At 41.5% G+C, this 17,088-nt stretch overlaps 2 protein-coding genes across 13 annotated transcripts in view; one reads left to right on the top strand and one right to left on the bottom strand.

Moving 5' to 3' along the window:
* Nucleotides 1–17,088, bottom strand: part of TMEM229B (transmembrane protein 229B) — a 56,224-nt gene that overhangs the window by 9,010 nt on the left and 30,126 nt on the right. Inside the window, exon 1 of one of the 7 annotated variants that reach the window (XM_077322558.1) lies at nt 7,167–7,185. The exons of the other annotated variants lie outside the window; for them this stretch is intronic. The gene's annotated coding sequence lies outside the window, so the exon portion shown is untranslated. Of the gene's footprint in view, nt 1–7,166; nt 7,186–17,088 lie in introns of those variants that run through there. 7 annotated transcript variants of the gene reach the window in all.
* The window catches only part of LOC143830273 (uncharacterized), a 66,838-nt gene that overhangs the window by 21,587 nt on the left and 28,163 nt on the right, over nt 1–17,088 (top strand). For 5 of the 6 annotated variants that reach the window (XM_077322566.1, XM_077322564.1, XM_077322562.1 and 2 more), the window contains 2 exons: nt 15,267–15,284; nt 16,395–16,482. The exons of the other annotated variant lie outside the window; for it this stretch is intronic. In XM_077322566.1, coding sequence (XP_077178681.1) covers nt 15,267–15,284; nt 16,395–16,482 — 106 coding nt within the window. The remainder of the gene's footprint in view (nt 1–15,266; nt 15,285–16,394; nt 16,483–17,088) is intronic. 6 annotated transcript variants of the gene reach the window in all.

The raw sequence follows: 17,088 nt of genomic DNA, 5'->3' as shown, positions 1-17,088 counted from the left end.
CCCCCCAGCAAGTTGGGTACTCATTTTACCGACCTCAGAAGGATGGAAGGCTGAGTCAACCTGGAGCCGGCTGCTGGGATTGAACACACAGCCTCATGGGCAGAGCTTCAGACTGCATGTTTGCTGCCTTACTGTTCTTCGCCACAAGAGGCTCTACCATAAGCATATATTCATTTAATTTAACATGTGTCCTAGATAGAACTCAGGGCTGATTCTTTATGTTTGGTGGAACTTTGTGTTAGCCATTCAGTTGGAGATTTGAGCCTCTCAGGCTTAAAGGTAAAGGTATCCCCTTGTGCAAGCACCAAGTCATGTCTGACCCTTGGGATGATGCCCTCTAGCATTTTCTTGGCATGGTGGTTTGCCATTCCCTTCTCCCAGGCTTACATGTGTCCAATTCTCTTGGAAACCACTCTGAAATCAACCCTTGCCCCCACCCAACCCTCTTTTCAAACTGCCCATGAGGGTAGCTTCACAGGTTGATTTTGTTGGAAACAGTTCTCTGTGCAATGCCTCCTGACTTGTGGGACTGTAAACAGGAACTCTCTTTACCACAGAGTTATTGAGGCAGACAGGAACACTGACCACCCACCTTTAATCTCTCTGAACTATCCCTAGAGGGTAATTCCTGTTTCCCCAGTCTCTTTCTCTTCTCCTTCATCCCACAAGCCCACAACATGATAGAAGGGAGATGTCTCAAGTATCTCTCTCCATCTAGCTATTTAGTTTAAACTAGGAACCTTATCTTTACCTCTAAGTATATATAATTAAGTTCTCTAATATATAGTTACTATATTAGTTAAGTATCACATTGATGAACATGCCTTTGTTTGTTTGCTGACCACATCCACTCTGCCCATGCTGCACTTACTTGCTGTACTAAGGCACTCTGCTAATTTTACCAGAAATCTCCCAATAATTAATATCCTTCAGGTTTGAGGAAGTAAAAAATGGCATGCAAAGGGAAGTTGTTTTGCCCACACACTACAGTTGCAAAGAGAAACAGGCACTTATCTGGGAGGCACAAATGTCCTAGTGAATGGTGTTGTGTATGCGGATCTGCTGAGGTCCGAGGCAGGATCCAAGCAGCCACATAACTGACCAATCAATTAAAATCAATCAATGATAATCTAGCCACTCAGGTTAAACCAATTAATCTAAGTTGGAGTTTTCTGAAGTGTTTCTCAGTCTTGTCTCCTGTTTCGACATGTACTCACTGCTGAGATCTCCATTAAAAAGCTGTTCGTTTGCCTTGTAGCCTGGCGTTCTTCCTATAAACCCTCATATTTTACAAACGGCAGAAGCAAAATCCTTGTGTTGTCGACCCACACACACAAGAACTGTGTGAATTGGCCCTCACTCTCCCTTAGTAATGCTAAACAGATCTCAAGCCACTGGCTTTCTTGTATCTACTGAGATGGATCCAACCAGCTTTCCCATTCCATCCTGGGCAATTCCTACCCTTACACAGACCTTCTCACATGGTTTTAGTCCTAGCAGACCCTATGATGTGCAGTATAACTTTTTTGGGTAGTAAAAGGGGATCTTTATTCCCTTTTTCCATCAGCACCAAAGTTATCCGATTGATAGCAGCATTAATGTGCAAATCTTTCTCTCTGCAAGTTGTTTCCCATTTGTACACCACCCATAGCTATTAAGGACTATACCTTTAGTTAGAATACCATAGCAGGTACTGTGAGGTAATGTTTCCCCAGAAGGCTTACAATCTTCATTAGTAAGAAAATACAGATTTTAAAAATGTGGTTGTTCTCTACTTCAATTATGGAACATAAAGCCAGGGCAAGTAGGGAAATGTCTACCATCTATTTGTATATTTTCTGTCAATGTTTGCTACTTTTCCTTTATAGAAAATTCAACTTCCTGGGCCTGTTTATGCCCAGTCCAGTACATTCTGTACTTCATTTGAGGAGCTGACTACCTCTAAAATCCAAAGTCAGTAAGGAGATGAATAAGAAGGAATGATCAAAGGCGATTATAGGAATCCAATTATCAAGTTAAGTCAAAAGGGCAAGGATGTTGGAGATTTTTAGACATCAGCAGCTCTCCCCCATTTGTAGTGCCCAAAAGACATTTTGTCCTATTTCGTTCTTTTAGTAACTCTCAAGCCAATTTTATTTGAGAATCTCCAACAAATTTTGAGGACAAACATAGATCATTCCAACACAAGAACCATGAATACTGATGACTGAACAAGAAAGGGCTTGCAGAATCCCCAGAAAAAGGGAGATAATATGGATTTTGGAAAACTCAGCAAGGCTCTCAAAATCTCCCATTTATCAGGACTATCTAAGTGCATCTAATGTGATTACCGCCAATGAGGTCAACTTTACTGAAATTGATGGAACTGGCCCCGTATCTTGGTGAAGTCTGCAGTTTCACCATTAAGAGATCAGGTTGCTAATACATTTTGGATCTGAAGAAAATAGAGAGAATGAACGTATAGAATATATTTAATGTCTTTTTATTATTTTCTGTATTTTATCTTTTCAGTACTTTATCAGAAAGTTCTGTTTCATTGTCAATTAACAGCTCACCTGTCTGGATTCCCCTATATTCACAGCCATATCTAGTTAGGCTAGTATGATTCATACAAGATAAAATTTGAAAATGAACTCAGATTCTACAGGTCAGTGCTCACTAGTTGTCTCATATTGGAATGCACTTTGCGATAAAAGGACTCCCCCCCCTGCATATTGCTAGCAACATCACAACATACTTGCATTGTGAAAAATGAAGGCTCCCTTTGTAATAGGGAAGTCTAGAGCATTTCCACTGTGAATCCTGCCACTGGTAGTTTCTTCCCTTTCAAGGTCCACTATAACTATGAAACAGCAGCTTGCCTTCATTTTTACCAACTGGGTTCATTTTTGTGTGAGATGTTATTTTTTCTATATAAGCAGCAACATAGCAATGAACTTACACTGGCAAAAAAAAAAAGGCTGCTTTGTAATGGGAAAATTGCCCCCCCCCCCCAAATCAACTGGCAGCTCATAACAACCCTGAGAATCTCCAAGATTCTCAAAGCTGGTATTTTCTTCCACAAAATGTCCACAAGGACAGCTCGCAGGGAAGAGGAAGGCAGACAGGGTCACCAAATTCCTCCAGAGAGCAGCCAGCCTGGGCTGTGGCCAGTATATGGTGTAAAGGCATCCCTGCGAGCCTCTCAAGGGCCAGCAAATAACCCTGCCTGCAGCTGCCCAAGGAATGGATGCAACAGAGTTATTCATGCATAGTTCAAAGGAACCACTTTGCTTGGGTAGAGAGTTCAGCCTGGAAGGGAAGAAGGGGGCTCCTGGGAATCATAAAATCATAGAGTTGGAAGGGGCCATACAGGCCTTCTAGTCCAACCCCCTGCTCTACGCAGGATCAGCCCTAAGCTGTGTATCCCAAGAATACACAGCCCAAGAAAAGTGTGTATCCAACCTTTGCTTGAAGACTGCCAGTGAGGGGGAGCTCACCACTTCCTTAGGCAGCCTATTCCACCGCTGAACTACTCTGACTGTGAAAAATTCTTTCCTGATATCTAGCCTATATCATTGTACTTGTAGTTTAAACCCATTACTGCATGTCCTTTCCTCTGCAGCCAATGGGAAAGAGATGTGCAATGTCTGGGCAATAAAAGCTTGGGTTTATTAGGACCACAGCCAGATTTTCAACATTTTGTTAGCAGAGGGTACGATTTGGTGTGGGTTTAATTCCCCCAACAATAATCAGTTAGGCTGACCCTGCCTTGAGCAGGGGATTGGACTAGATGGTCTGTATAAAGGTAAGGTAAAGGTATCCCCTGTGCAAGCACCGAGTCATGTCTGACCCTTGGGGTGACGCCCTCTAGCGTTTTCTTGGCAGACTCAATACGGGGTGGTTTGCCAGTGCCTTCCCCAGTCATTACCGTTTACCCCCCAGCAAGCTGGGTACTCATTTTACCGACCTCGGAAGGATGGAAGGCTGAGTCAACCTCGAGCCGGCTGCTGGGATTGAACTCCCAACCTCATGGGCAGACAGATTCAGACAGCATATCGCTGCCTTACCACTCTGCGCCACAAGAGGCTCATAGATGGTCTGTATAGCCCCTTCCAATTTCTATGGGAGATTTTGACAAGGATGCCATATAAGCATCCTAGAGAGCATGCTAGAGTCCTTGTATGTAAGCAACTCTAGAGAAAGCACGTTCTGACTGGAAAGCTCTAATTAAAACCTTCATGTGTACATTTACGGAAGACAGGGGAGTCACACACACACCCATACAACACCCACCCACCAATTATGCTTCAAACTAGATAAGATAATTTCTAACAGTATTTGTAATTCAACCAAAATACATGTTCTTAAAATGCAGGATTTGGCCTTGGTCCACATAAACCATGGAACATTATTATGAATTCCCTACCCAACAACGAAACTTGAAACTTCACTTTCTATGTATGCCATTTTTATGTCATAAACCTGCATCTAAGGCTAGCACTGTTTCCTTGGTGCTAAAGATATTTTGACCATAGGAAATAGTTTACAAAATATCCTCTATCCCTTTCCTTCCTTACTGACCACAATCCTACCAGCTTAAGAAATAATTTCTGTATCTTATGGTACTGATGAGAAAAAAATGATAACTGGCCATCTAATTATTCATGTGTACATTAAAGCAGCAGATTTTATCTTTTTCAGACATTTTTCACAGAATCCCTCAAATACTTTGAATTTCCTTACTATATATACCCATGTAGCCCCTTTCCTTGCTATACATTTAGGCTATATGCAGGAGAAGCTTTGTCATTCTCATAATATTATTGTCATTTTCATAATATCAGAACTTGAACTAGGAACTTAGCACAGTAAGCTACTCACCTACTGGAGGAGCTCTGAATACAGGGCCCTCCTTTAAGCTTAGAAGGAAATATCAGCCTTTGAGATGGATCTGGATTACTGCACTTGGTATAAGTATAAAGAACCTATACTTCTGTCTTGTCAACATGTAGTATCCAGTTCAACTATAGCAGAAAGAGCCTGAGTTGGGAAAGTACTATTACAAATATATGTTTATTCAGATGTAGCTGCCCACAGTCCTTGGCTTGGACCTAATAGGCTAGCACAACCAGCGGTGAAAAGCACATAAGCTGTTGTCTAGCACCCTTCCCCATTACTGCTGAAAACAAGGAACATCAGAGATTGTCAACCTGTCTTCACCAAACTGGAAGAAACTCTAGTTCAGATGGGGTTGAGCAAAAGGATGGAAGAAGGACATTATATATACACGATTTGCTTACAAAGTGGAACTATGGATTGCCATTGAAGTATGCCATCAAAAAGAAACAGATGGACAGATGTGGAACACCAGCTCTGTTTTATTACAAATACATGTTTTTCATTTTATCAACCAAATTGTTTAACATAATGGTTCAGAATTCTCTTTTGCCCTAGGAAAAAAGCCCTAATCCAAAATGTAAGAGCACAAGCCTTTACATTTGAAACAAAAAATATGAAATTGACTTCCATTTACTGTCATTGATGAACACTTACTGTTTGGACCCATTTCCAAAATGAGTCACTGTGTTCAAAGGGACAGCTAGGTCCCTTAAGGAGTTTCCCTGGCAATAAGCCACTCTCTTGCTAGTTTCCAGCAATTATCTTGCCATGGGGATTATTATGCTCATTACACCTGTGGCCTACAGACTGCTCAGTTAGCAACAAAAACATATTGTATGGTCAGTTGGCCCATTTAGCCATACTTTCAAGACGTTTGCCAGTACTTGGATAACAATACAGTTATTCTGTATTTGGTTTAGCAAAGCACAGTCTATTGCTTAGAGATCAGATGCCATATCATAATGCTTTTTAGTGGTTATATATAAAACCTTTTAGGGTTATATTTACAGTGATTCTCCATTCCTTCCCTGGGGTTATGAGCTATGTGGTATAATGCCGACGCCGTGGGATTTGGTTGGGTTAGGTTGGGTTGTGGGGGTTTTAGGATGTTTTATTGTATTAGGGGTTTTATGGGGGTTTTATGATATGTGACTGGCCACGAGCCTTGTGGGAGTGGCAGGCTATAAGTTGAATTAATTAATTAATTAATTAATTAATTAATGAATGAATAAATAAATAAATAAATAAAATAATGTGCTTGTCAAAGAGAAGAGGATGCACAAGCCAGTTAAGACAACTTGTATTAGATCTGACTTCCTGTGCTCCAGCAATACATTTCCTTCTGCTCCTGCACAGAGACTGGGCTGACTCTAAATAAGTAGTTCTGGAATTGTCATGAAGCCATAGAACTGTCTTAATTAGTGAATTAGTATTCTAAAAGGCTGGGCAAGAGAGGTTGGCTATGCTGTTGGATGAAACCTCACACATCTTGTCAAATAATTGAATGTTCTCCCCATTTCTGTGAATTATATAGCCAGGACCATTTCAGCCATGTTGGTCACACAGGTCAGGACATGTAGGACAGGTAATTAGTGCATAAGCCACTGAAACTCGCATCATCTTCATAGGATGTAAATATACACAGCAACAACCAAGTGGCCCGGCAAGCCATGCGCGGCTGAAAGCAGCCCGGCAACGCATGTGCATTGCGCGTGCGCGGCCCTGCTTCCCTCCCCCCCCACACACTAAGAAGCTTGCCGGGATGCAAGCTTGCGGCCTGGGAAGTTTCTTACTGCGGGGGGGGGGGGCGGGGAGAGGGAGCCGGGGCCCAGACCACCGCCCTAAAGGATTGGAGACGACCCCAAGAGTTCACTAGGACTTCCTGGGCAGAAAAAGTGAGGTGGGGTTTGCGTACCCCTCCTCTTTTCTGCCAATTGCTTCCACAATTGGCCCCTGTCAGGCTCCAGTGATTGCACTGCAATCTCCTTAGGACGACATCTTTAGCCACACCTCCACATTCCATTTTTTGAAGCATTTTCTGCAAAGAAATGAATTCCTAGGTTCACATCAAAGTACTGGATTCAACATTAATGTCTGCTTCATTGTCACATCTCATAATCAACTAGATCCTGCCTATATCCACATATATAATAAGAGGAAGGCTGCAGCCTTGTTATCACCTCTAAAGGCATGAATCCATTTACAGTAGCAGTAAGCCACATTTCTACAAAGTTATATTCAAGATCTGTTATTTCAGTTACAACCAAGCCCTTCTGATATATCACCTTGAGTTTTGCTGAAGGTTTAGAGCAGTGGTTCTCAACCTGGGGGTTGGGACCACTTTGGGGGTCGAACAACCCTTTCACAGGGGTCACGGCAGGGCAAGCAGCTTGGCGAGGGGGGTCCCATTCACACAACAGCCTTGCAGGGTAGATCAAGATAGAGCGTTCGTCTGTCTGGAGCAGTGGAAAAGAGCAAGATCGGCATGGTGGGACAGAACTGAACTGAGAAACCCTGGAAAAAAACAATTTATATACAATCATGAACAATGGATCTTCATGCCATTGTTCAGTTTGGGTTTGATTTCTGTGAAAGAACACTTGCATGATTTTAGGGTTGGAAGTCACCACAACATGAGGAACTGTATTAAAGGGCTGCAGCATTAGGAAGGTTGGGGACCACTGGTTTAGAGGCTATTTTCCCACTCTGTAGTCACAGTCACTAACCAAGCAGGTGGGCCCATGAGTATGGGTGTTTTTGTGTGGACATGATATACAATACATGTAGACATAGCAGAAACAAGGAGAACAGATGCTCCTTTCTGAGTCAGTGATGAATAGAGCATCTGCTCCTCTGCTTCAGGAACCTGAACCACTTTCCCTGGTTGGCTTTCCATGAGAGGTAAGTCTTCTGTATCATCTGCTACCCCTTTTAGTATTCCAGTGAAATACACACATGTAAATGTGAGATTATGAAATATCTGAGGCTCCACTTTTTCCATAATCACCAATATTTATTTTTCTCAGTTAAATTTGGAGAAGAGGAGGTTGAAAGGGGACATGATTGCTCTCTAAGATTTTGAAAGATTGTCACTTGGAGGAGGACAGGGAACAGTTACTGTTTGCAGCAGAGGACAGGAGCCACAGTTACTTATTTATTTATTGAATTTTTATTATGCCACCACTCCCAGTCCAGCTATTCCACAGTGGCTTACAACAAGTATAAAACTACATGTAGAACGGTACTGGTTAGATATCGGGGGGGGGGGATTTCACAGAATAGTTTAGCAGTAGAATTGGCTGCCAAAGGAGGTAGTGAGCTCCCCCGCACTGGTGGTCTTCAAGCAGCAGCTAGACAGGTACTTATCATGGATGCTTTAGGCTTGATCCTCAAAACTGAACACAAAGGAAAATAAAAGGCTAAATGTTGAGTGATCTCTCAAGCATAAAATTCCAATTAATTATTTATTATTAAGGTCACTTTGAAAAACTTAAGTTCTCAGCATGGGGTCCCTAAAGCCTAAGCCTAAGAGCAACCCCATAATTCAGGAGCAATTGCCAAGGTGATAACTATTACTGTTAAAAAGAATCTCCAAAACTGACAATAGCAAGCAATCACTGAAGAACATTCAGGAAAATAGGTTTATTGAATACTTGGGACCCCGGTTCTGATTGAAAAACTTAAGCAAAGTGACCTTAATAAATAATTCTTTGGAATTATATGCTTGAGAGATCACTCAACATTTAGCCTTTTCTTTTCCTTTATGTTCAGTTTTGGCTGTCTACAAGGAAACAAGAATTCTATCATTTAGGCTTGATCCTGCCTTGAGCAGGGGGTTGGACTTGATGTCCTGTAGGACTCCTTCCAACACTGATTATGTGATTGTACTGTAAGTACCACATACTCCCAATTTCTCATGTAGGGAGTAAAGAATTGTGAACTTTACTACTGCTTCATAGTGGAAACAGGACCAAGTCAGAACAGGGGGCATGTGAAACTCTGCCTATGCAAGACATGTCCCCCACCATTTCAGGAGGGCTGTAAAAGAGGGCAGTAATAGGATCCACAAATTCAACTATTGCCAATCTTTCCCATATTTCCCTTCCCGAAAACTGACCCAGGAATGTTTATTTGTGGGATCCATGTGAACTAACTACAGTTTCCTCTCTCTTCCAACAGTAGGTGAGCAATTTCACCCCCACCTCCTCTCCACCCCTACAGCATCCTGAACAATGTGGCTACTAGTCCAGTTGTGTCCACAACCATGGGAATACATTTCTGTAGGATCAGAAAGCACTGCTTTGGGAAGGGAAACATGGGAAGATCCACAATTATCACTGCTTTCCACTGATGGATCACTGAATCCAATCCAATGGTTACTTCTTTAGAACAGGACAGGAAACTTTCCCCCTATGTCACTTTGGTTTTGTAACATCATTATGTAGCTATCAGACTGGCTAACTGGTGGTGAGATGTTGTCAGATTAGTTACCGGATTCTGACTGGCTGGATTACTTATGCAGCAAGAACAACAAAAAGGGCAGGAGGAACTGATGACAAAGCAACTGTTGAAAGAAGAAACCAATCAGACTGAACCTATATGACAAACTGAGGTTTGGTCATCTTTTGGAGATCACTTGGGAGTGGGACAAAGTTACATTTTCTGCCCCATAAAAGTTCACCTTCCATCATTTGGGGGCAGCCCTCCCCATTTGCACTTTCTGACCCCAACAGTGACTGATCTAAGCTAGCCAATGCACTTTAAAACAGAACGACGGAACTCACTGTAGGGATCCACTGATTTGTCTGGAGTGCACTTGATGACTGATATCTGGACCAGCTGTCCCTGAAGACTGTCAATAATTTCATCAAGATTCTCAGCCAACCCTGGTTTTAAATTTCCAACTCAGTGCCTTTTCCAAGATAGTAGGAATTCTGGTTTCATCTCTATGGAAGAGCGAGTCTTAAAAGATGTGGGCAGGTTTTGGCTTACTTTGAGTTTAAAGAGTGGCTGCTATGGCAATCCATCCAAAACTGAGAATCACCCACTGATTATCTCCAAATAACCTTACTATAAAATGTGCCAATTGTGAGTCAAGAGATTATTTAGCTACTGAGCCCCAGTCAAACAAACTGCTCTTTTCTCTTACATTACTATCATGTTTTGCTACTTGAACCTTAACTAGCCATTTTTTACTAATGCACCAAGACAAGACAGATTCCAGACTACTGAATTTCCCATAATCACTGACTATGCTTGCCCAATTGTATGGGAATTTAATGGCTTTGCACCATTAAAATCTGTGGATAAAATTTCCCAGGCACAGAAGGGAAACAACTGGGATAATTGTCAGCTCATAACACATTTTTAATTCTATCACTGCTGCTAGACAGCACCCAAATCTTCTGAAAACATATCTCAGAATTCAGCCCATCTGAATCCGATGCTGAACTCTCAAACTAGCTGCTCTTAAATTTTTAATATTGTCCCAGCTCAAAACATACTAGGATATTAGTAAGTTTTAGATATGAACCAATATCATTATCTTTTTAAGAGCAACTATATTCACGACTCAGCAGAAGAATACAGCTAAACATAGAGCTATATTCTGTTGGGGTCAAATCTAAATCCCACTGATATGCTTCCATTATGAGCTTGGATAGAAAGTGATAGAGAAAATTTGGGGGGCTTTTTATTATAGTTAACAAGGGAAAGGGGATTCATGTCTATAGTTGTATTGGTCTGAAGCAGCAGAACAAACTTAGATTCCAGTGGCACATTTAAGAGCAACAAAGTTTTATTCATAGAATCATAGAATAAGGGAGTTGGAAGGTACCTCCTGGATTATCTAGTCCATCTAGTCCCTTGTACTAGGCAGGACACTCACAACCCTGTTGCTCATCCACTGTAACCTGCCACTGTAACCTGTGAACAAGCCTTCACAGAATCATCCTCTTTGTCAGATGGCTATCCAGCCTCTGTTTGAAAATTTCCAAAGACGGAGAACCCACCACCTACCGAGGAAGCCTGTTCCACTCTAACTGTCAGGAACTTCTTGCAAATGTTTAGATGAAATTTCTTTTGAATTAATTTCATCCCCTTGGTTCTGGTCCATCCCTCCGGGGCAAGAGGGAACAACTCTGCTCCATCCTCTATATGGCACCCTTTTAAATACCTGAAGATGGTTATCAGATCCCCTTCTCAGTCGTCTCCTCTCCAGGCTAAACAGAGCAAGCTCCCCCAACCTTTCTTCATATGTCTTGGTCTCCAAACCCCTCACCATCTTTGTTGCCCTCCTCTGGACACGTTCTAGTTTGTCAACATCCATCTTCAACTGGGGTGCCCAAAACTGAACACAGTACTCCAAGTGAGGCCGAACCATAGCAGAGTAAAGTGGTACCATCACCTCCCGTGATCTGGACACGATACTCCGTTTGATACAGCCCCAAATCCCATTTGCCTTTTTAGCCACCAAGTCACACTGTTGACTCATGTTCAATGTATGGTCTACTAAGACTCCTAAATCCTTTTCACACATGCTACTGACAAGACAAGTCTCCCCTTACCTGAACTATTTAAGAAAATAATTTAATAGGGGATGGAAACGGGGAACCAAGTGTATTAAATGAAGAGCATAACCTCTCTTTTTTCTGTATTAACAATGTAGATTACTTGTATTCTATTATCTTTAATCTTGGAAAATAAAAATCAGATGCAGACTTAAAAAAAAAAAGACAAGTCTCCCCCATCCTATAGTGGTGTGTTTGGCTTTTCCAACCTAAATGCAGAACTTTACACTTGTCCCTATTGAACTTCATTTTATTCAGTTTAGCCCACTTCAAGGTATAAGCTTTTATGTGCATGAACAGTTCATCAAATATCTGATGAAGTCTGCATGCACATGAAAGCTTATATACCTTGAATAAAACTTTGTTGGTCTTAGGGAAAAGGGGAAATAAAAAAAAATACAAAATACAGTGTTTTTAAAAAGCAGAAAACCCACCATTACCTTATCATTCTATTACATACACAAAGCCCATCTTCTAATTAATTTACCAATCCTTGTGCTCCCTGATTTATAATTCTATTTTGATATACCAATTTACACTCCAAGAGTAATTTCCCATATTCTCATCATCCACTCTGACTTGTGGCAGTAAACAAGTTCATGATAAGTTCTCTGCATTAGTAGACACACTTTATTTTAGCTTTACTTTGGATTTTGATTGGATGCTGTGAGTTGACACTTTGACCTATTATACATAGTGGCAGTCACTTCTTATGTACAAACTGGGGAAGATTTCCTCTGCCAGACACAGACCATACCCGATTTCTGCATGCAAAGATGCAGCCACAGTAGAAAGGTTCCGCCGCACTTTGCCGCTATGGCAGGGGCTACTTTCACAAAGGTGGGATTGCATCACAATGTAATCCCACCTTCATGAGAGTAAAAAAAATTCCCCATTTGGCTCTGCACCGCCACGAAACACCACAAAGCTGAGAACAGCATTTTCTGTCCCTGCCAGGACACTGTAGGCATAGGCCATTGATGGTACCTGTGTCAAAAATGGGAAGGTGAAAATGTCTGTGTTCCCTTGATGCAAGGTACCAGAGGCCCTAAAGTGGGCCAGGACCAGGGCTAGGAGGGCTGCGTTGGTGCCAATGTCATGCATAAGCGGGGATTAGCCCTGTTGCCATGCAAGCACCAGCCTGGCCTTTTTGACCCATGCGGAATTGGTCTTTGCTTTCTACATTTGGACTTTCTTCCCTTCATTTCCCAAGCTGAAATTCACAATATGTTTTCTGCATTGAGAGTCAAAAGAATACAGACTTCCATGATGCATTGCTCCCTTATACTCCCCCCCCCTTTTTTTTTTTTACAAAATTGTGCCTGCTTGCACCTTTCTTTTCATTGTGCCCCTTCATTCCACCATTCTGTGCCCTTGATCACCTCCCCCTCTCTCCCCCCAAGTATACTGGATGTTATTTTTTTTGAAAACCCTTGATCATTGCATTACAACACTGATGCATTATAACACACAAGACTGCTTTTTTAAAAAAAATACTTAGAACAGAGAAAGCAACAGGACTGTTGAGGCAATTGCTGCTGTGGGCATGACAGTACGCTCCTTAGTGCCCAGCCAGTCACACTGACTAAACCTGGCCGAATCCCTCTTAAGTCCCTGTTCGTGCACATGGGTTCTACAGCACCCCATCTCAGCAAGTTGTTATCTGGAGCAGCTTAGTATTTCCTTTGCCTACTGACACAGGGTACTGTTGTACCAATGTGCATGATCACGGGCTCAAGAGAGATTTGGCCAGACCGTGGATGGTCAGTGCGACCAGCCGGCCACTCAGGAGAACACTATCATGTTCACAGCAGCCATGGCCCAGATGGTCTCACTGCTTTCATTGTTTATAAGTATTAGAAAAAGCAGTTTTACACACTGTAATGCAGCAGCGTTGTAATATGATTGTTGTTTTTTTAAATAACATCTAGTATGCCTGGCATGAAGAGGGGACAATAGAGGGCAGAGAATGGTGGAATGAAGGGGCGCAATGAAAAGAAAGATGCAAGGAGGGACTATTTTTTTCAGTCTGTCTGAATTAGGCGATGCTCCCGAGAAGGCTTTCAAGGATTGAGATGTACAGCAGATGAAAGAGAGGAGGCACTTAGGTACCTTTCCCACAGGATTTGGAGGAATGGAGGGAGGATGGCAATGAAGAAAGGGGCATGCACAAACAACTCAAAATGGTGAGCATGGGGAAAAAACTCAAATGCCCACATTTCCCCATTGTGCAACCCTGAATTAAATTCCACCTTGATAGATGAAATCACTATAACCGGGCATTTCCTAAATGTGCAGTAATTCAAAGGGCAATTCAGGTCCATGGACGGAAAGGCGAATTTTAATTTGGAAATGGACAGAAAAGTTGGCCCTTTAAAAATGCACAACCAAACCATTTCACTAGTGCAGAAGCAGTCATTGGCAAGTATACAACCTTTAACATAATTAAATAACCGCAGAATCAAATGGCGAATAATGGCCCATTAAATTTTAAAATATACAAAAAGCCCAGGCCAAAAATTGATATTGATATTTTAGAACAGTCCTAGAACACGTGCGGTAAATTAACCTGCATCTAATGAACCTCCAGCATCAGCCCTGGTATCCAGGACGTATGCAAGTTAATCTTTAGGGAATCAGATACCAGCAGTACATAGCTATTCTTATGTTTTAAATGTTGTCATTCTAAATCTCCATATATCAAGGGGGTGGGGGAACCAAAGGAAAACAGTCTGGCAACCGCCGTCATCCCTCAGTTTGTGAATAAGCAATTTGTTGTTCAAAATGACAAATGAAACTTTTCTACACTATCACACCAATGCTTTAGCTATCACAATACAAATACATCAATTGTAACAACCCTCCAGTGTCACAGAACAGCCCTTTCCTGTATCCTACTTACTGGAGAATATTTGTACTGGAGTTTTCAAGGATCTCTGGCAGGCAAAATATATGCTACATCACTGAACAAAAGCAGGCTCATTTGAGCTCTTTAGAGACAGGGGGGGGGAAAATCTGGAATTTTTTTAACCCAGGGAGAGGTGTTAAGCATTTTTTTCACTTAAAAAGGTAACTTGGTTAATACACAAAAATATATTGTTTGGTATATTTATGTAATTTTAAAGTATTAGTTTTATTCAAACTGTATTTGCAAATATACTGAGTATTAAAGACTTAGAACAAGCTGCTGCCTAAAGGAACCTGCTTAAGCTGGTCTTCTCAGAAGTATGTCTCATTTTATTCAATTAGCCTTACTCCCAGGAAAGCGTTCATAGCACTGTAGACTCCCAATGCTACCCTGTTAAAGTTTCCTGGGAGTAAGGCCCATTAAATAGATTTGAGTAGAATATCTATTTAGGATCATGTGCTGACAGTGACTCAGATGGATGAAAATCTGCTTCAGATTGTACTGGTTTACCTCAAAGTGCGCTAATAATGCAGAATATAAATAATGCTATTCAAAAAAATTACAACCTGTTGAATAGAGAATGAATATACTAGCCAACGAGTATTTTTAAAAATGGCTTTCTCTTCTGGGGAACAAAATGTTATTTCCATCACCCAAACAAATCACAATATTAAGAGCTATTAGTAAACATATTGACTTAAACTTTAGAAAAATATTGATCTGTTCCACTGTATTATCATCACACATGGTGCCATAGTAACTGTGGCAAAAATAGCCACATCAAAGTCATATAAGGTCATTTAAACAATAAATCCCAAAAGACACTACTATCACATTATTTTTAAAAGTAAGAATAAGTTTCTGAAGGAGCAGTAGATTCCAATTTGGGTTTTCATTTTTATTTTCAGGAACTGAAGCAAGCTCTTAGAATCATAGAATCATAGAATCATAAGGTTGGAAGGGGCCATACAGGCCATCTAGTCCAACCCCCTGCTCAACGCAGGATTAGCCCTAAGCATCCTAAAGCATCCAAGAAAAGTGTGTATCCAACCTTTGCTTGAAGACTGCCAGTGAGGGGGCGCTTACCACCTCCTTAGGCAGCCTATTCCACTGCTGAACTACTCTGACTGTGAAAAACTTTTTCCTGATATCTAGCCTATATCGTTGTACTTGAAGTTTAAACCCATTACTGCGTGTCCTCTCCTCTGCAGCCAGCAGAAACAGCATCCTGCCCTCCTCCAAGTGACACCCTTTCAAATACTTAAAGAGGGCTATCATGTCCCCTCTCAACCTCCTTTTCTCCAGGCTGAACATTCCCAAGTCCCTCAACCTATCTTCATAGGGCTTGGTCCCTTGGCCCCAGATCATCTTCGTCGCTCTCCTCTGTACCCTTTCATTTTTATCTATGTCCTTCTTGAAGTGAGGCCTCCAGAACTGCACACAGTACTCCAGGTGTGGTCTGACCAGCGCCGTATACAATGGGACTATGACATCTTGTGATTTTGATGTGATGCCTCTGTTGATACAGCCCAAAATGGCATTTGCCTTTTTTACCGCTGCATCACACTGCCTGCTCATGTTTAGTTTACAATCCACAAGTACCCCAAGGTCTCGTTCACACACAGTACTACCTAGAAGCGTATCCCCCATCAAGTAGGCATGCTTTTCATTTTTCTGACCCAGATGCAGAACTTTACACTTATCTTTATTAAATTGCATCTTGTTCTCATTTGCCCATTTTTCCATTGTGTTCAGATCTCGTTGAACTCTGCCTCTATCTTCCGGAGTATTTGCCAGTCCTCCCAATTTGGTGTCATCTGCAAACTTGATGAGTAGTCCCTCCACCCCCTCATCTAGATCATTAATAAATATGTTAAAAAGTGCCGGGCCGAGCACCGAACCCTGAGGTACCCCGCTACTCACCTCTCTCCAGTCTGATGAAACACCATTGACAACAACTCTTTGAGTGCGGTTCTCTAACCAATTCCCTATCCACCTAACGATCTGAAAATCCAGATTGCAGTCCTTCAACTCTTCTACACTTGGGTTGTATTTCCTGACATATATCTGGATTTTTCTATGTATATACATATTAGATGAGGAATTCAAAGCAGGCAAGAAAATGTGAGTTGCACATGTCTACAACATATAGAAATTATAATTACCCACTACTGTAATTTATTTTATGAAAAATTCTGATTAAGTCAGGTAAAGCAATCTTTTAAAACCTCATCTTATTAAAAAGATTGGTGTGTGTATAGGGAAGGCCCTCCCAGTTTTCCCATCTCCATCCCTCTGAACGTTCGCATCTCTACTTATTGAACATACCCTTAAAAGTTTAATCAATCAGTTTTCTACAAAATCAACTTTTCCTGAGCCTCAACATTCTAGCTAAACACTTTTTCTAAGAGAACAAACACTTTTTGGAACATTGTGTTACTTGTCTATTACTCAGGTGACCCCTAAATAATAAACAGTAGTTCTCTGTCCCCTTGCTAAGAAATACTATGTTAAAACAGCTTTATTGTTGCTGCGAGCACAGTTTATATTAGTGACCTGTTATGCAGTGTTCTTGGAAGGATAGTGTAACTATCCCCAAACCTAACATTACAAATCTGTCCAATTCAGAGCTCTTTTTGTCAAGTCTAGAAGCCACAGTTTTTTGGCAGGTGATTACAAATCAAAACCAAAAGGTTCTTTCCCCCCAGTGCTACAGTTCCATTAGCATCG

The sequence above is a fragment of the Paroedura picta genome, chromosome 2 (genome assembly GCF_049243985.1).
Source record: "Paroedura picta isolate Pp20150507F chromosome 2, Ppicta_v3.0, whole genome shotgun sequence".
NCBI lineage: Eukaryota > Metazoa > Chordata > Lepidosauria > Squamata > Gekkonidae > Paroedura > Paroedura picta.
The sequence above is the reverse complement of the archived record's forward strand: the minus strand, read 5'-3'. Positions and strand labels throughout refer to the sequence as shown.